The sequence below is a fragment of the Tyto alba genome, unplaced genomic scaffold (assembly GCF_018691265.1).
Source record: "Tyto alba isolate M040663 unplaced genomic scaffold, T.alba_DEE_v4.0 Super-Scaffold_6, whole genome shotgun sequence".
Classification (NCBI taxonomy): domain Eukaryota; kingdom Metazoa; phylum Chordata; class Aves; order Strigiformes; family Tytonidae; genus Tyto; species Tyto alba.
Window position 1 is genome coordinate 30098882 of NW_024881327.1, and position 21133 is coordinate 30120014.

The following is a 21133-nucleotide window of genomic DNA, read 5'->3' on the forward strand; positions in this document are numbered from 1 at the left end:
AAGAACAGGTCAAGTTTATCTACTCTGCCCAAGCACTCCTCCAGCCTTCAGGCACTTCTAGCTCAGGGGATTTCTGCAGGTGAACATATTTTCTGTTTATTTAGTAACTGTCAACAGACATCTCTGCCAAGTACACTCTCTCTCTCTAACCAAACTGAAGGCAGCTCAATCAGCCATCCTTCTTTTTTATTTTGCATAGGTACGTCGTACATTCCTCTTATTTTCTGTCATACAGTGGCTCCCATTTAAATTATACATTACTTTCCTGGGCCTAAAACATAGGAGAACAATGTCTCATTGCGGGGAAGCTGGGAAGGAACATTCACCTTTGGAGACACTGTGGTAGACAATCAGTGTTCCACTCTGACATACTGACTCATCCAGCAGTGGTTGCTCTGCAGTTCTGAAGATTTAGCCCACATTCTGGTGCTTAAGGAAAAATATTTTTTTGAGACACTAAACTCAGTTTATATGCCCTTGAAAAATCTCATCTTGATCACTTTTGAAATGGTGGCACTTATTGCCGCTGATTTTAAGGAAGGAGTTATGGATGAAATAGCTACTTTCCACAAGGCAATTCAAGATTAGCATATGGAGAAATAGCAGCCACACTCTGCCCCCAGGCACAATTAAAGCTTACAACATACAGACTATTGCAGAAAGCAATTTGCATTGGCAGGTAGATGGCATCTTCAGTGCCAGGGGTTGCCATAGGTACTGGGGCTATTCAGATCATGTCTGGACACTGTACTGGTTAGGAATATTGCCTGCCAGCCACCAGAAATGGAGCACATGTAACGGACATACTGGGCATAGTACTGCTCATGTATCCAGTGTATCCTACGCACAAGGTGAAATAAAGGCTGGCTCCAGTTGGGAATCTCATACATCCAAGATCAAGTACTGAGGACATGTTGCAAATGATTTCCAAGTTGGGAAATGATGGAGCAGAGGAGCTGTGAATTTGGGCTTCGGAAAAATTACATGCAGTGTGTAAAAAAGGAGAAGACATGAGGACTGGATGTTCTGGAAACTGAAGGTAGGCAAATGAGGTTTTTTAAGAATTATTTTTAATGTTGCCTTTAGATCTTGTTTGGAGACCCTTTTTTTTTTTTTTTTCTAAAGCTTCCACAACATGCTGCCTGAAAAGCTGCTTTAAGGTACGTCTGATCACTGCATTCATATTCTATGCTAAAACATAATCCAGCAAATGGGCGAGACAGTTTAAATCAGATTTTCCCCAGTACAACAGGACACAGATGTTACACCCTACATTTCTCATCCATAGGTTCTGTATAATCCCCATAGGCCTGGACTTGCAGAGAGGAAAGCAGCCTCCACAGCACTGGTGGACAAGGGAAGGGCAACAGATGTCATCTACCTGGACTTGTGCAAAGCTTTTGACACTGTCCTGCATGACATTCTTGTCTCTAAATTGGAGACATGGATTTGATGGATGGACCACTCGGTGGATAAGGAATTGGCTGGATGGCCACACTCAAAGAGTCAAAATGCCAATGGTTTGATGTCCAAGTGGAGAGCGGTGATGAGTGGCATTCTTCAGGGGTTGGTATCCAGACTGGCACTGTTTAACATCTTTGTTGGTGACATGAACAGTGGGATTGAGCGCACACTCAGCAAATTTGCTGACACAGAGCTGTGCGGTTCAGTCAACACACTGGAGGGAAGGGATGCCATCCAGAGGGACCTGGACAGGCTGGAGAGGTGGGGTTGTGCAAACCTCATGAAGTTCAATCAGACCAAGTGCAAGGTCCTGCACATGGGTCAGGGCAATCTCATGCACAAATACAGGTTGGACAGAGAATTGACTGAGAGCAGCCCTGAGAAGGACTTGGGGGTGTTGCTTGATGAGAAGCTCAACATGAGCCAGCAAGGTGCATCTGCAGCCCAGAAAGCCAACCGTATCCTGGGGTGCATTAAGAGAAGCATGACCATCAGGTTGAGGGAGGTGATTTTCCCCATCTACTCTGCTCTCACAAGATCCCACCCGAGTACAGAGTTCAGCTCTGGGGCCCCCAACATAAGGATGTGGACCTGCTTGAGCAGGTCCAGAGGAAGGCCACAAAGATGATCAGAGGGCTGGAGCACCTCCCCTGCAAGGACAGGCTGAGAGAGTTGGGGGTGTTCAGCAAAGAGAAGGTTCCAGAGAGACCTTATAGCCGCATTCCAGTACTTAAAGGGGGGGTACATGAAAGCTGGAGAGGGACTTTTTACAAGGACATGCAGTGATAGGACAAGAGGTAATGACTTTAAACTGAAAGAGGGTAGATTTAGATTAGATGTAGGGAAGTTCTTAACTCTGAGGGTGATGAAACATTGGAACTGGTTGCCTGGAGAAGCTGTGGCTGCCCCCTCCCTGGCAGGGTTCAAGGCTAGGTTGGACGGGGCTTTGAGCAACCTGGTCTAGTGGAAGGTATCCCTGCCCATGGCAGGGGGTTGGAACCAAATCATCTTTAATGTCCCTTCCAACCCAAACCATTCTACGAAAAAATTCACATTGTTACTTATTTTTGATGAACCCTCATAAGCATTTTAGGACTCTCCTATTTAATGTAATGGATTGCATCTTGCCTCATGACTCATATAGACATAAGTGTACTTCGCTGCATAGTTTTAAATTCATAAAATACATTTTACAGGTAGCATGGTAGCTTTGCTACAGCTGCCTCAGAGATGCGCCTGTCAGGAAAGGCAAGGCTGCAGTGCCAGTCCATAGATACCCTGGGCCATAAAGAGAAGATTGCTGAGGCATGTGCACGTCCCTGGGCTGACGGCCTCTGCAGGTACTGTTCTGCTACAGCTCCTCTGGAGAGATTTCTAAACTCAGTTAAGTCTCTTGAACAGCATCACAACCAGTTATCCTGCAAGATCTCCAGAAAAGCTGCAATGCCACCTCTGCGATGCTATCCCCAGTGAAAAAAACACAGTAGAACCACCTTGGCAGAGATGAGCTGAAGGGGACAGCATGCAGAAAGGACAGGGGCAAACAGCTGCTTCTGTACATCCTCCCCACACACGTGCTGCCAACTGCTCACTCAAAAAGCTGTTCTGTAGGATTTGGGATTAACTTGGCTCTACCTGCTCTGCTGAACTCTGCCAGTGTGACTTCCAGGAAGAGTAGCAGAGACATGCCCATGCATTTCAGCGAGAGGGAGCAGAGGCTAACCAGGAGTGCCAGGTGGAAGGAGCACAGTGACCCCAGGTTCCTATGAGGACATCCTGGTGCCAACTACTTCTGGTTCCCTCAAACAGGAACAAGTTGGTCTGGGGCACTGGATCCCCTATTTCTGCACAGGTGGGGCTTTGGAAAGCAAACCTGACCCTCACAAACACTCACCGTCACAAGCAAGTTTTCTGCAGGGGTAGAGTGAACTCTCAGTGCTGGCTGGTGTAGCTCTAGGCTTATTCTCATTGTCTTATTCTCCAGTTTTGCTCCAATTCCATCAGTCTGGAGATGTTCCTAGCAAAGGCAGAAAGGGTAGAGGGAAAACAAAAAAGCAACAGCACGGTTTCCAATCTCAGGAAGCAGGGGAAGATGCCTGTGCAACGCATAGTTCAGGGTTAGGTTTACATCTGGCAAAACTGTTTCTACCATCTGATTGCGCCCTAGTAAAATTAGAGGTTCCTAACCCAAGTCTGAGATGTCATGCAAAAATTGAATGGAAGTGAACTACAAAGGCAAAGCAGTCTTTCTTTATGATGAAACCTCAGAAGAGCAATTAATTTAATCAGCAGACTTCAACACTGCCTTTCATAACCTGAGGTGCACCAAGAGGTTAAGCTATAAGGGCCAAGTTATCTTTGTGACCTTTACCACCAGGATAATTTACAAACAGCAATTAGTAGATTCGGAGTCCAAAAAAATAAACCCAGATAGAAAGCATATAATAAACCTCTGGCATCTCACTCAGTGAGGTTGAAGCAGAAAAGTCAAGAGAGAATCTAGGCTCTGCTACAGCCACTGACTGCAGTGAAAGGAATTAGCATTGATATTCCCACAGAAGGAGGTTTGCAAAACGTCACATAGCTGTTACAGACTGAGGTCATAAAACTGAAGCCACTTATTTCATGTGGGATCTAGAGTTGTTGGACAGTATTTAAGGGAACATGAGAAAACTACAAGTGACTATGTAGATCCCTGATAAGATACTTTTTCACCCAGTTTTGTGGTGAACCTTGGAACTTCTAGCTCAGTATCAGAGTGAAACCCTTTTCTCTGAATAGCATGCAATTAGGTGAATTACTTGTTATAAAGTCGCTCTTTGGAGAGATATTACTTACAGTGAGACAGCATAACCCATAGGAGTGATAAAAAGAGAGGGTGCTCATGTGCCAGGTAAAGAGTAACAAAATTCTAACAAAGCTAGGTGTTGTTGAACACATTTCCCACTACTCCCCCCTCCCCAGCCCTTCCTGGATTAAGTAATTCTCTATTCCCTTTCCTTGCAGATTTAATCAATTTTAAGAGACAACTTTATCTCTGTAATAGCAATTGCCTGTGTTTGTTTATCCAGCAATAACACCTGGGTGCACCTGAAGGATCCAACACATGAGAACCGCAGAGCTGTAGGTAAGCCCAACAGACCTTTGGGACACCTCCAAAGCAGTGGTCCTGCTCCTAGGGCATGAAGCACCCACAGGTGCCAGCAGCCTAGGCAGCATCCAGAGCTTTGCCAAAGCAGTCATTCTAGCACTGTGCTCTATTTCTACAAGTGCCATCTCTAAACTTGTCAAGAAATGCCTAATTTTGGAGAAAAAAAAAAAAAAAAAAAAAAAGCTACAGTCATTAAATAGAAGGAATAGAGAAATTAGTAACAATACCCCCTGTCCTAGATAAGCTTCGCCACTAAATGTACCAGGCAATAAAAAACCCCAGTACCCCTCTGTTCTGTCTTGTATTTATCCCCATCTAGAGCAATTTATTCACACATCCTGCAAGAAAACCACAGGGTGCTTGCTAGACAAACCACAACAGTAGGCCTCAATCCCAGCAAGACCAGCAGCAGCAGGACCATGGCCCAGAGCTAAAATGATATTTCAGTGTCTCATTTTTAATATCCTAAAGCATCTCATCGAAACCTGATGCCAAACCACTGCAAATCTGCATATTGTTTCTCTCTAGTCTGTGATAAAGCCCCATCATCCATGTGTAAAACCTGAAATTTTAGGTCCCACTGCGGCCCTGTAAAGCTTCTTTCTTTTGAGTTTACCACTTGTAATCTTTCATATGTCCTGCATGGACAGGAATTTCTGAAATCAGTAATTGTCCCTTGTTCCTTCACTACAGACAAAGTTTGATGTATTTAGTGGATTTAAGCCAATACTCATCCACATCTGGTTAATAATTACCTTCTGGCTCTGGCTGGGGTTTGTGTTTTTCAGGTTTTAAAGAAAATACATGCTATGAAATAGGAATGTAAGTGTCAGCTGCAGCGCAGTGGAACATGACTTATGTTTGGCTGCTGCACAAAGATGAAGTTCTGCTCCCCAAGCTGACCATATCATCATTCAAGCAAATACACCCAGATTGATGACAGAGTCTGGTAGTATCTGAAGCCATTCTGCCTTCTCAGCAACATTGCCTCCTCCCTTCTGCCACATGCAGGGAGAGCTTCAGGTGTGAGTCCCTCTGGGATGGAGAGAGAAGAAGTAGTCACCTGCCTATCTGGGCTCAGGAGGACCACCTCCAAGGAGCAGAAGCATATGCAGTGGAAACAGTGTCCAGGAGGAAGGTTAGAGCATAGGCAAGGACCAGGCTGCAATTTAAGTGCTGTGGGTCACTTGAACTGGACCAAATAACCTCCAGCACAGCCTTACTATATCTGTTACCTCATAAGAGTTGCACAGTCTCCACACCCCAGGAATAATCCAGATGATTGCAATCTGATGTGACAGTGGAATTTTAAATTGGCATTTTGAGAAGAACCATCATCTCCAGGAAAAAGTGCAGGCTTAGATTACAACAATGAACCAGCCACAATATTGTTTCTTCTGCCTTTTCAGAAGTGTTACAAATTACATGTACCAACCTATCTACTTTTTGAAGTGAAAGCCATCTATAAAACTGCCACAATGATTTCCCCCTCCTCAGTTTAACTAGAGTTTAGAGACAGTCTCTTACATAGAGAGGACAACCTTTCAGACTAATATTACATGTTTGCAGTGAGCAGGGTATGAGATTAGTTGTAAAGTAATAGTGAGAGCAAATGTTCCCTCTTTTTTCCACGCCAGGGATGTTGCCCTATCCAGTCAACATCTATGGCAGGGATGTTCCCTATTCTGTCAACATCTGTGGCTACTGAGCTCAAGGAGACGTATTTGTGGGGCAAACCACGATGCTAAAGTTGTTTTTTATAACGGGTATGGTCATAACAGGATTCTTTCTACTTCAATAGAATACAAGGACTAGAGAAGCAAAAGGGCTGAAGAACTCAGAAGCAAGTCAGAGAAGAGCGAGATCAATGGAAGAAAGCCATTTGCACAGAGCCTTTATTTTTCTAAGCTACTTTGTTTGTCACAAACTGTAAGTTCACACATCTCTGCTGACCTGGCCAAGCGATCAAGTTCCTCCTGCTGTAGCATCCAACGCCTTCAGCAGGCATTTTCTCTTGGTCTCAGCAATGTACTGGACTGTCCTGACCAGGTGTAGAACCAGTCTCCACTGCTCACGAAGCATTCAATCTGCAGTACTTTGAGGACTAGCAGGCTACCTCAAATCAGTTCTGTTCATAGGACTCTTAGTCCCTGGATCACAGTGTACATTAAAGCATGGCTTCTGGGGAAGCCATGAAGAGGCCTTTCAAAACAGCAGTCTTTCCACTGGCCCATGGGACACAATCCTTCATTTACCTAGATCTCAATAAAAGATTAGCACGAAGAACCATGCTAACAAGGCACCAGGTCTACATCACTTGTGGGGTCTTGGAGAAAACAGAACGTTTAGGGTTAAGAGCAGTTTTTTGGGCTTGAGGTTTTTTTTAATCATTAAAAAAATTGCCTACAAGCAGTGTCTTGAAGCACCCCAGAAACTGAACAGCACTCGCATGACCCCTAGAGGTCTCAGAATTTAGGTGAGGAGCTGTCTCCACAGGAGGAGCTTTCTTAAGGTGCTGACTTTCACAGCAGAGACACCTGGGTCCTGGACTCATTCTCATCATCACCCTTCACCTCTCCTCCTCCTCCTCCTCTCCCCTGGGGCAGGATCTCCATGCTGGTTTGCTGCCAGTGCCTCAGGAACTGAGAGTCCCAGTGTAATGCTCCTAATGACACAAAACTTGCTGGCTTGAAGCACCGCTGAGAATTCATGCAGCTCAAGGGTGCTCTGCCAAATAAGCACTTGTCCAGCCCACTCCAATTTGAAACACGGTGTTGAGAAACGCTCTTTGTTACAGTTCAAACAACCCCTGCAGGGTAGGGAACATGGCATTCAAAAGCAGAACTAGGGCAGTGTACCTGAAGGTGAATAAGTTTTGCCCATATCTGAACACCAGACCCCCGAGCTCACTTGCACTACACTACTGGTTCAGTTTACCCCTGGGTTTGTGATGTTAGTGTTAAGTTGTTCTGAAAAATTCCCATCCTTTAGATGTGAGAAAAGCAATTGTCTCATGTTCACTATTCCATTTCCAGCTATGCTAAAAACACTAGAATAAAAGAAACACAAGTTTCACTCAACACAGATACCTTACTGGCAGTTACCTAGAGCATTAACATGCTGAACAAAAGTTGGCATAACCTGCAGGACACAACAATATGTTTAAACAGCTCTAAACCATGTCATAAGCACATCTATCAACTTCCTGCAAGAAAGCGGGTGAGCTAGACAGAAAATTATGTGAATATGCATGAGTGCCAGAAGAAATTTATAAAGTAGCCCAGAGGAAGCCAACCTTCCAAACCATGGAAGTGATAATCTTCATACTTAGAGCCACCAGACACTTACCTTTGGGAAACAAGCAGAGGGATGATATGGAGGTAGTTTACCAGGAGGTGGTCACAGCGGCTTCTCGGGATCCCACCTTTCCCTCACAAGCTGGTGCAACCTTGGACACATCATCATGACTTGGGGTTAGCTGTACCCTTGTACCTGACTCAGCCAGTAACCCCTGCCCCAGAACAGACCCGCTGCCGCAATACAGCCCCAGGGTGGGAGCTGTATTTGACCATTTGGCATGCTGGCAGTCCACCCTGGACACAGGCTGGCCAGAGAATAGGATGTCAAATGGAAGTAGGTATGCTACAGCAAGAATGTGCTCTAGTGAACTTACTCACAGGTGCTGATGAATGAGACTCTTGGTAATTTTACATCTTTCACCCCATTTTTAGTTAGTTTCCCCCCCACTCTATCCTTACCCTCCTTTTGCAATACCCATGTAGCATTATTTTGCAACACAGATGTGTCTGCTGTTTTCCTCTAACCAGCTTTGGCCCTACTAAAGTCCCATCACCACTTTCATCATCATTGAACATGGATTATACATTCTAGCAAAATACCTGAAGGGCTTTTCTAACCTCTGGAAGCTACTTAAGGTGACACTACCATTTATTTAACTTTCTACTTAGAGACCATTTTTGTTACAGTAAAACACTGTCAAAAGGCACTCCTGCCACTGAAATACAGTGAGCCGCTTGGTAGCATTCAGCTAGAACTAAAATTACAGAATGAGTAAAAGAGCCAGATCTATTACCCATGGCACACTAACAAGAGAACCATACAGATGCACGCATTAATCACAGTATCATTATTTGTTCACATTATATAGGCTCAGTAATTTCCTGGTAACGTGTTCTTAAGCATGCTAATGGAGAATTCACAAGTAAACAAAAACAGAATATGATTTTATTATATGGTATTTAAGACCACTATTAATCAAAGTTCTCTGTTAATAGTGACACATTGCAAGCAAATACCCAGTGAATCCCAATTTACTCAATTTTATTCACTGAGACGTTCTGCCTACAATAATCTGTTAGGTTTAAGCAATTTTTAAAACCATGTTATTTTGTGCTCCAACACTCTTCCTTTGCCAGCTCTGTCATTGCATTCAGAGTAACTAAAACCAATGTATTCTTCAAACCAAAGGCTAATGCAAGACAGACTTCATGGAGTGCAGTCCCCAGTAACTTCCAATACTACAAATAAAATCTCCTTCAACGAAGAGTGATATGAATAAAAATAATAATGTATAAAATTCTGTTTCAAGGTCTCTTGCAGCAGAGGTGAAAATTTATCACAAGTAGCTGTGTGAATGTCATAAGACATAGAACCCGGTAAAGATACATGCTTAGAATGACAGAAGCAGCAAACAACAATACCTGCTTCCCAGAAACATCCGTAATTCTAAGCGAGTTGCTTAGAAGATAGTGCTGAATCACTTCAAATAAATATTTTCAGGAATCAGAATGAAAAAACCTCTTTAAAAATGTAGCTGCCATTTTTAAATCTTGATCTGTGTCTTCCGGATGTTCACTAGATTGACATCTACTCTGAAGCAGGAATGCTCAAGAACAAACCAAGGCATAAGAGTTCTGTGCAAAAACTGCATCTGGAATTAAGCACAGACCACATTCTCCACCCTGCTATGCTCCTCAACAACTGACATCCCTGACTGTTAGATGTGGATTTCGTCCTGCTGCAAAGGTACCCCCGAATTGCCTTCTCAAACACAATGGCCAGAACTACACCTGGAGATGCAGCACAGTCATGGCCAGACAAAGCAACACGGGACCCTGCATGACCAAGGACAAGCATGACTTAGTTCACCACTAGCCTGCTGCGAGGTCAGTCCCTGCACCCCAATGCAACAACTGCCATGTGTTCCTGGTGGCCTTGCAGACCTTCAGTGGTCTGTGGACTACAGACTAGGAATCAAATACACAAAAAGTGTTTAGAAAAACATGTAAGAAAAAACCTGATCTGGATGCAATCTCAGTTATTCCTTACCACAAGCAGTGTAAATACAGTATTGTTCACTGCCACCTTGCAGAAAGGAGTTCTTAAAAGGTATCTGGAGACAATGAAGCTCTAATTTGCAAAACACAAAGGAGATACAAACTCCCCTGCTACCTCTTGTCCCTTCCACACAGCTGGACTTGTCTCTAACAAAGAAAGATTTCTCCTCTCTAGTGGACTTCAGAAACGGTGTGATGAGAGATGTTCAGCTTGCTCTGTTCCTTTAACTGAGCTCCACGTTACTCACTCTGCCTGCAAGTACAAAAGAGGTGGTTGAACACAAACTTCAGAGGCCACCTTTGGTCCTGTATCCTGTCACTGATAAAAAGATTTTAAGAATGAAAACAAGAGTCAACATATTCTTTTCTTCAATGAGTAACAGAAGTAAGAAGAAAATATGGATTCTTCCCAGTTTTATAAACAGAAAGGAATGCCCTCTCATTCCACACTCTGCTTTACCTATCTCCTAAACAATCACATTACAGGTCTTCCACTTCTCAAATCAGGACAGGGACACACAATCAGGAGTTCCTGATACACTCCTACACTTCTTGAGAAACAACTCTCAGACACGCTCCCCATACTTCTGGCAGGGTCAGAGAACAAAGCTTTATTAACCAGAGGATGAAACATGCAGATAGTTTACAATGTAACATCTGCATTCCTAAAACATGGGGAAACTCACTTCTCTATTTCAAGATGTCACTTACTGTGCAGGATAACCCTTCTGGGTTTAGCCCGAATCCTCCGGCTGCAATTTCCACAAAGAGAAACAGATTTCCTGGGGTAGCCAAGGGCATCTCCTACCTTTCTGCACCATTGGAGCCTCAACACCCTAACATCCCATCATACTTCATCTTCAATTCTGTAATCCTGTTCATGGAAAAGAGCACAGTGAAGGCATCGCAGAAGACAGCTTATATTTCTCCTCATTTTAACATTGCAATGTCTCAATACAATAGAGGACAGGTGATCTCTCTGCCAAGAGATGGTACAACAAAAAAAATCTGTCAGCTCATTTCTCAGAGGCCTCTGCAGCACACAGATTTCAAACAGTATTTTTACAGCATCATTGTCCTCCTCAGTAAATATAAAGTCACCCCACTGCCTTCATGTTAAGCCTGCAGAGTTACTCAGACAAGTGCATAAATAGTTGTTTTTCTGCTGCTATAATCATAGTCATTCATCGTCTCTGGATTTAATCTTCCTCAAAAGATTACTGGATCTAAGCATGAGAGACACAAAGGAAAGAGGAAGAGACCAGGACAGACAGAATTAGATTAAACATTGCAGTCTCCACTGAGCACTAGAGTTGTCACATACAGTTCTGACTGCTAACATACTTGGTTCATGTAGAGCAGGTTTTTTCTTATTGAAATAGCTAAATACAGAGATATACAAACTGAACATAAGACTTAGGAGGGACACGTAAATTACAGTCCCTACATTTGAGTTATAAACTCCTGAGCTAGCTTTAAACCACCTAGCTCTTGTATGGCTGCAGTAGCATGAATTTTGGGTCAGCCTTGTCACCAGAAGCATGGCCATGCAGCACCACATTGTGTTTTCACCCTGGAAAATTATCAGGTCCAAAGATGTGAATCTGAGGGTCCTAGAATGAGGCTTCACAATAACAATTCATGTACCAACTTCTACCTGCTCCCATCATCTGCTGCCCACATTCTTTTTTGGATCTGGCTCTTACAAACTGAAAATGGAAACTTTTTTGTTACAAGAGCAAGATGAAGATTCACCACATGTAAATAAAGGAAGAAAAATACTTGAAAATGCCTGGTGATCCAAAGAAAAGGATAACAAAATAATAAAACCCCAAATGTATTAGATAATATAAATTCAAATAGCTAGGAATAATTTTCAAATCATATTCTTGTAAGGAAAGTAATTCTTTCATACTATCACTTCCTCACATAAAACATGCTAAGGAAGTGCAAAGTATGATTTCAGCATCATCATCCAAGCATGCGGCATACTGAGGAGAACCAGCATGATAAAAAGGTCCATGATCCACCTACCACTGCAAACTTCCCTTACACATGGGAAGCCCACTACTGTATGCAGTTTGTTTTGAACAGAACAGCACAGACACAACCAAAGAGCATGCAGTCACAAATCCCTGAAATATTGCTCCAACTTTCAACACTTCATTACTCTTTAGTAGTATGTCAATAGATTTTTTTCTTTCACGTTTTTCCCCAACTCTTTAAATTCATTTAATCTTTCAGGATTCACAAATCCTGTTACAAGGAGTCCCTCAGCCTTCTCACATACTGTACAGACTTCTCCACTGTCACACACTGTGTATACTTGATGTACCCAGTTCCTATATTGGAAAAGTCAGCAAACAGTAACTCTCTACTTTATGTCACTCATAAGCCTTAGACAAATCCTTGGTCATTGGTTTACCATGCTGAAGACTCATATTCTGAATATTTTACCCTTATCTTTAAACACTTCACTTCCCAAGCCTTTAGGACAGTATTTTTTTGCACAACAAAGAGCAAATCCATTTCCTCAAACAGACGGTGTAAGTGCCAAACCTTGAACTCCATGGCAAATGGGTGCAACCATTTTTCTGCACAGTGAAAGTGAACAACTTGTCTTCTAAAGGAGCTATTCAAAGTTACCCCGGTTGACTGGGAACTGATAATATACAGGGAACACACTTGAGACTTTTTACACATACTGAGTTTATTCTTGGCTAGCCACCCAGTTTAGCTTTACATTAGAACCTAGACTTTAAGGCTTGAATTATGTATGAGAATCCAGATAAGCTTACAACATTAATACTGTACACACAGAAGAAAACCTGCCATTAGCAATTCAATGTATCATTTACATCATTATAATAATAACCAGAATTCCCTTTCTTCTATTAAATTTGGGCATAACAACTGCATCACTTTGACATTTTGATTCCTTGTTCTTAACTTACAGCTTCACAAGTATGCTCCTATTAACTGCAACAATTGTGAACATGAGCTTTATCACATGAACTCTTGACTGGGATCCATTACAGTGTCATTCTGCCTCTCCTATTGCATCTAGAATATCATGGTTTCAGAGTTCAGGGTGCTTTGTAAAAGCAATTTATCTGCCATGGGTACTAGCTTCTCACTTTACTACAAGAGACATCTTCCAGAGCTCTATTAGTCTGAGAGGGTTAGCAGAAATTAACACACAGAAGAGGGGGTTTGGTGTTACCAGTGACAAAAGCATTTGTATACGCATAAGTAATTAAGGTGTTAGCAAGGACTGTTGATTATGGCACTACTTTAATAAGCCTGTAAGATCGTGCTTTTGTGCTACGTAATGCAGAGGACAACTGTAAACAGTTTAAATTTTAAGTATTAGAGGGGATGTAAGAGTAGACAAGGGACAACTGGGGTGAACATTGGTGAAGATCAATAAAATAAGCAGAGACAGAAGTCACAGCCTCCTATTTTAGCAGTCTCAAGTACCATTTAAAGGCCCATCTTGCACAAATGCCCAGGGGAATGAGACATCTAGGAAGGACAGGAGAAGCCCTTCCTATTAGGCTCAAGGGAAAAAGAATGGAAGAGAAGCCCTCTGACTCGGTGAGGAAGAAGTCCTGGGAATCTAACTTACGAGAGACATCGTGACAATGGGGTAATATTCAGCAGCAGGAAATCATTAAGAGGAAGATCAAGGTAACCATCATATTCTGCAAAGTCAATGGTATTAGAAGTGAAAGGTACACCAGACAGCAGATAGACAGGTAGAGCCTATGAAATGATAGGAACAGTGAAAGAGCCTTAACAAAAGGGTAGAGTTAGGAAGACAAGCTAAAAAAGGAAAAAATAAGGCAATGCCATGAAAGGATGTTTTCCAGGAACTGTCACCATGTCATAAATGCTAGGGTTTTTTTCCTGGGGGAAAGAAAGGGCCACCCAAGTTACAAGGCACAGAAATGCAGCCCTGTGAATACAGTACTCCCTGCTAGGCTGCCTGCTCCATCACTACAATGCTCCACTACATTCAGCCTGAAGACATGGCCACCACCCATCAAGCTGGAGCAGAGTGCTGACCCAGGGCCTCATCAGGGCTGCACTCCCATACTAAAAGGCAAGGACAGTCACTAACAAAGCCCTTGGCTGAGCAATGTCTCAACACGCTGTCACAGCCTACAGAATCAATTTGTTTATTGTTACAGAATGCAAGACAAAGATCTCAAAAACACTCTTGTCCTGGAGCTCTGCCGAAATAATCTCACTCAGTATATTCAGATTTACAAAATGAATGTGTTCATCTTCAGTTAAGCAGCTTTCCCAATGACCAGCACACTCATGAAAAACACCATGATAAAGAAAATCCACATGAAAAACCTATCCATCACTTTTGCAACTTTTTTCCACTCAATTCCTTTGGCCTTGTTTGCTTTATGGTCTCGAATACAATTGGCAATATATTCAATGTTCTTAATCAGCATTTTGTAACAGGAACAGCAGTTAACAGTCTCCCTAACATTTTCACCATGAACGTCATAGCTTTTATTCAAATTTCCATTGAGCTTCTCCTTGAGAGCAGAGTCATCATTGCTATTAGAAAGGCAACTCCTTACCTCTTTGTGCCTGCTCTGGCACCCATCATCCCCCTCTAACCTACGTTCTTCTTCCTTCTCTCTTTTTGGACTTGTGCAATTTTCACCCACATCATAAACAAAAAAGATTTTTGACATGTAGTCCAAAATAACCACCCTGGCCCATTGTGGAACAGGCTTTGCTTCTGAGCCACAGTGATGGAGATTCATTATAATGATCGTCAGTGCAGTGGAAGCTGTGATCATGGTCATAGTTGCTATGTAATACTTTCCTGGAACACAAAATAAAATCATATTAAAGATGCTACACTAATAAAAAAATTCAAGACAGAAATAACATGACAACGTAGTGCAAAACAAATGCAAGTAAAACCAATTTTTAATAACCCCCATTCTCTGTCCTTAGATCACACTTAATTTATCATTTAAAATCAAAGATTAAAGCCATTAAAGTAAAACCTCATACTTGTTACTGGCATGCTTTTATCAGATGAGTGACTATTGTATTAGCATGGTAAGTATTTGCAATCCAAAACTTCTGATTTCTCAAGATACACACATTCAGAAAGCAGCTTAAAAATATTTTTCAGGAGCCTTGCTCTTTCCCTGATGTCTGCAAAATCCCAGTGTTGATGGCTTCACATAGCACATCAGAAATCCCACTTCTTCATGTATTAACAAAAGCAATGGTAACACTTTGTCGGAGCTATTGACACACTCCACACCAGCGGATGGATGCCTTTGCTTTCACACAGGCCAGTGCATATCCAGACCTCGCTGGTATCCACAACCAGTGTACTGACAGCTAAGAGGCCAGGCACAGAGTTGAAGGCTGGCTCCACTGCCTGTTGAGACTTGCTGTCTGGATATTCTACAGACTGTACAAATTTTAGCATGGCTAGTCCAAACAAGGACAAAGTTCATCCTGACCAGGAACAGATAACAAATACAGTGAATACATGCAGTGTCCCTCGGTCCCTGCTCTTCAACAACTGAAGTACACAGCTGACCTACTGTGCCTCGTGCCTTATGCAAAGAGGCAGCTCCCCGCTCTGCTCTGCTGCTGTGCAGCCTCTGAAGGAAAAGCGAGGGCTGGCGTCGATGACACACGATGCGCCAGACAAGTGCGATGTGATCCTGGTTTTCAAAGGGGGGTGGAAAGGATGGTGAGGGAGAGTGAGGGAATAGAGAAACCAGACTGAAGCTAGGTCCTGGCTCCTTAATTTATACAGTGTGATAGAAGGGTAGGGAAGGTACAGAAAGCATGTATTCTAGGCAGGAATAGTTGCTGCTGGTGTGGGCAATGCATGCAACAGTCCTATTCATTAACCAGTGTTTTGTCTCAGTTAAGCCGTGCAGCTTTTTATGGAGACAGTAATAATGAGAATAAAACCAACAAAATCTGAATTGTCTCAACAAAGCTGGAAGCCAGTGTGGAGGCAACTGTGCTCCTAGTCCTGCAGAACTCCCAGCCGGGCAGCCTCCTGCCGCAGGGGCCGGGCAGCCAGGGGCAGGAGGGTCCCGGCCGATGGCAGAGAGAAGAGTGCTCAACACCACCCTTTCACTGCACATCAGCCCTTCTGAACTCTCAGACGTAAATTAAAATTCAGCGTAATGGATTGCCAGGCATTACAGTTCAGTGTAACAACTGTCAGATACTAAGTCAACCCTGAGTGTCCCAGCCAGGCCAACCAACCATCCGGATCTGACAGAAACATATCTTGAAACAGTCTGAACTTGTGCTCATAACTCTTGCTTACACTTCATATGCTGGCTCTAAAATTGTTTTCCATTACTAGCTTTATTACAAGAGGTGATAAAATAGTTCTAAATGTCTAACTATATTTAATAAATATAAAATAGCTAGCTAACCTATAATTTAAAATAAACACTAAATAACCTTAAAGAGCTGCAGCATACCCATACAAATTCCACACACATTTTAAGTATTTCACTATGTTTTAAAAATGTAGCACCTTTATTTTCCCAGAACCCACAAATTACATATCATTTCCCTGACACACAGCCCTGCTACTGATAAGACAAGTTTAAAGACAAAGCGTGTAAAGCTCACCTATCAAAGGTACATTTTCAGAGGGAGGCATGATCTCTGCAACCATCAGCTGGAACACAGTCAGAGCAAGAAGAACCGTAACACCCAGAGACACTTTTTCCCCAGAGTCTGCAGGGAGATAGAATCCCAGTGGGGCCAGGAAAGAGATCAAAATGCAAGGAAGCAACAGATTAAATATGTAGAAAGAAGACTTCCTTTTCAAAATCAGTGTGAAGGTCACATCTGGATACGGCTCAGAGCAGCAGCCGTAAGTGATGACATTCTTAACTGCTGGCATACCATGAATCTCCCATTCCACATCTTCTACAAAGTCAGAGAGGTCACCACTATCAAGAGAATTGATGATGTCTACCTGATTACCATTATAGGTCCAGGACCCAAATGTAAGGTTGCATTGCTGGCTGTCAAAAGGAAAATAAGATACATCCACTACACATGAGCTCTTTGTGATAGCAGGTGCATCCCAAGTGATTTTTCCATCATATCTCAACACAACATTAGTATTCACTGGTTCTGAAAAGTCATCATCGGCCCTAAAAGACAGAAAAGCGACAGTCAGGATTGACAGGTAACAATCTAGAGTGTGGGCCAGGGAAGGTGGGGCAAGAGGGAAGACACTTGCTTCACGCCATTAAAAGCATGCTTCTGAAATAATATTTATATTTATACTGAATTTTAGTAGGAACTTACTATTAACTATTATTTACAGGTACCAGTTCCCATTAATGCCAAAAGTCAGTGCTGCTAAATTATGTGGTATTTGTTGCCCATAGCTTCTTCAAACAGAACACACTAGGATAAAAATCCATTTAGATATGAAAATAATCTGCTGGTCACTACTGGCCTGAGAGAGCAGACAAAAAGTGCAGTCTTCATGTACCACTTTTTTGTGGACAATGTTCCAGAGCTCTTCAGCAGCCTCAGCAGAACGCACTTCAGACTGACAGAGCATTCAATTCCCAGTGCAGAGAAATTCAGAACAGATTTGCTATGTAGCATAATCAATTACTAAGTCATGCCTATGGCTTTATTGCAAAATATTTAGATGATCAACAGTAAATGTTAAGACAACAAACATACCCCTTGCTAAGGTAAGGTAAAGCAGCAAAAGTTCAGACTGTGGGTCAATTCCTTCTTCAACCCCCTCCCTCCCTCTGACAAATATGCAAGTTGGTTTTCTCCAGCCACACTCACTTGTTATATAGGACAATATCTGGTCTCCAAACCAAATTGCTTGGAATCCTGATAGAATCCAACCCATCATATTTATCTTTGTCCCACTTGAGGTATGCATCATACCAGCTTTGTCGAATCCATAAGTAAGTTGACAAAATTTGGTTCCTTTCATCCTGCATAAAAAATGTAGAAATGTTTCTAGCTGAAGGTGACAAAATCACATCTTGGATGCAGACAGCATTTGTTGTGTAGCTTTAAAGCAGTGCCCAAAACAGGCCAGAATGCTGACAGGCCACAAAAACACTTCAGACAGGTACATATGCCCGTACACTGTACAGGGAGCTTATTTAGTCTGACTTCCTCTTGTCCAAACCTTCTTCCCCCTGCACCCTTCCTAGCTTTAATCATAGTTGTCTAAGGCTCCCAGTATCTTAGCAATTTGCTTTTGCGAGCTTCAGAATACCAAACAGCTAATAGATTCAGCCTAACAAATTCTCTGAAAGCTTGGTGAGGCCTTGAAGTTGTAATTCAGAAGTCACAGAGTCACAGAAGTGATTTTCCATTCCCCTTCCAGACACACTTTCTTTTGCCTTAAAAATATACCTGGCTGAAACAAATTTATAACAAAATTACTGAAGGCTAAAAACAGGGTACTTATGTAGAAATTAACTGCATCTTAGAAAAAGCATTAAAAACTCAGAAGAAGTTGCCTGGAGGGTATAATACTAACACCTAACTACAAAAGAAGTCTTAACAATTCAGCAGCTGTAAATTTGCAGGCTTATAATGGAAGTCTTAGTGTTGCAATCAGATAAGATTCTATGAAGGAGAACATGACCCTGTTGAAGAAGCACTACTGAAGTTGTCACAACAAAATGCAAGTTGCTTTTCCTACTCCAAGCAAAAGGTGTACAGCTAGTATATTTCTGCACATCTTTAGAAAAACAGAACTGTACTCTTACTCACCATGTCTTTAATTTGGGACAATGTGATCTGAAGGGTGACATTCAGTACTTTATCTGTGTCTTCCACTGGTCTTAGAGCATTTGAGTAGTCTTCAAACAGTTCATTGAACAGCATGTGAGCATATTTTCCTTTAGCTGATTCTACAGCTAGATAACAGATTTGTTCAGTATGTCAGATTAAGCACTAAGCAGTATCAGAAAATATCCTCTTTCTACAGCTTCAAGTAATATTTTCTATAACTGTATTTATCATTCATATACTGTAGAATATCATTTAGTGCAGAAACAGAAGTATACCTGACAAAGCTATTCAAATAAGGACAGCACTCACCTGTACTTAATGAATAGCTAACTCTAGCTTTTCACACACACTAAAAAAAAAAACAACCTACCACTGCATCCAGAGATTCATGCCTTTTTTTGAAGGTAAATATCATTACCTTTATTTTACTGGCATCTTTCATAGGCATAGAGATTATTGACTAACAGTCACACATCTGTCAGGCTAAAATTAGAAGCTAAATCTGAAGTCAAACCTGCTCCCAGGCTAACGACTTGTGATATCTCCCTAAATGCAGCGCTGATAGATTCATGCGACTTTCAGAATTTACTCTTCCCTTTTTAACTACCACCTGGAAAAAGTCTGAGCTGCTTTTCTCCCAAATTAGTAATTGACTGATGTATGAACACATCCTTGTACTAGCACCTTTTCCAAGCCATGTATTTGGAGATTTCTTGATATCTAGACTTAGTCACTATGGATAATTCACTGCAACTTTAGGTTTTAAATGGCACTTTTGCTGTTCCACACTGCGCGCATCACAATTTCTGCAGGCAGTCTCTATATTACCTTTAGACAGATTCACGCATTTCTGCAAGCAAAGCTCAAGGACAGTAACACTCACAAGACTTGCGCAAATGCCAGCTGACACTATGTAGGAAGCAAGTGCTTTGGTGTACATCACTCTCTGGTGACTCATAGTGACTTCCTGGACTAATAAGAGTTCAAAGCAAACCTTCCTGATTAAAAAGAAATCCTAAAAAATCAAAGCTTCACAAAAAGCATTTAAATTCTGGCTGCACACGATTATTTTGTCTATGCATCAGTGAGACAAAGTCAATCAAAACAGATGAAAGACTTCTGGAGCTCAACCATGTAAGACACATCAGGACACCAGCTCCTATGAGTAAAATAAACCTCAATGCAACATTTAGCTATCGAGCAGTATTCTCACCTTGAAGCATCACTGCTGTAAACAGCAACCAGAGAGAGGCGGAAAAGGAGGACAGGCTATTTCTCTTCATTTCTGAACCTTAAATAAAACTGTTCACTCAAGGGCACAAGAACGTTTATCACCATCCAAATCTAACAAAAAAAAAAAAAAAAAAAATCAAGTTGCACAGCAACATAAAGGTGCTGAGGCACTGATGAGCTGCTAGAAGCAGCTCAGTTCTCAGCAGCTGTCAGAGTCCCAGAACGATCCCTGCCACCGCCCGGGGCTCGGAGGAGCCCTCCCTCTCTCCGTAACCTGAGAGCTGCCTGCTCTTAAGCTAATGCTGAGGGAGAAGACAAACGGATGGGATATCAGTAGAAAAACTATATTCTATTGCATTTTTTACTACAAATGTAAGATTTTGACTAATTTATGAAGAACTCTTTGACGTTTCTTTGGTGGACCACATTTTACTGTCCTTATGTTCAGCAGTATCTTCCTCAGAACCAGTTCTGTGGAATCTGAGGACCATCACAAAAAAGCGATCTGCCTCAGTACTTTGTCATGATCACAGTGTACATCACACATCCAATGTCATACACCAAAAAACCCCACAGACTACTTACTCCCATGCTGACAAAACAATGTTTTCACCTACCAGAGTGGTGCCACATGGAAGTGATGCAGCTACACCAAAGTTGGACAACATAGGCAACATCTGCAGTAGCCCTGTATCTGTGCAAAGAACTTCTGCTGGTGTAAACAACTCTGAGACCAGTACCCAGCACAATCAGGAGCAAAACTAGACTCTGTAGATAAAATGCCATTTCCCAGTACAGCACAACTGTTAACTCAACAAGACTTTACAAAGAATTACTGAGTTACTGGACAGCTCTTGCATTTAGCCAAAAGACTTATAAGGCAGAAGTATAAACATGAAACATCATCAAACCTCCCCTCCCATCTACCCTGACGGTCAGAACTTCATTAGCTCTGTCTATATTACTCATGTTACTCAGTTAGCTTCCTAGTACTGCAGGCAATTTCTTACAAGTTTCTCACAGACAAGAGAAGATGATTTCCTCTTTTCTGTAACCCAATCTAACCTTCCTCATACAGTGGTCTATTTTGCCATCCTTTTAGAACAGATAC

At 42.2% G+C, this 21133-nt stretch overlaps 1 protein-coding gene across 1 annotated transcript; it reads right to left on the reverse strand.

The window, feature by feature from the left end:
* Positions 1-14168: 14168 nt before the first annotated feature.
* CHRNA9 (cholinergic receptor nicotinic alpha 9 subunit) lies at positions 14169-20072 on the reverse strand. The gene is made up of 5 exons (XM_009976695.2): positions 20003-20072; positions 18769-18914; positions 17821-17975; positions 16627-17159; positions 14169-14824 (listed from the first exon to the last, which is right to left on the reverse strand). The coding sequence occupies exons 1-5, from the start codon at positions 20070-20072 to the stop codon at positions 14268-14270; spliced, it is 1461 nt and encodes a 486-aa protein (XP_009974997.2). The 3' UTR covers positions 14169-14267.
* Between the last annotated feature and the right edge of the window lie 1061 nt (positions 20073-21133).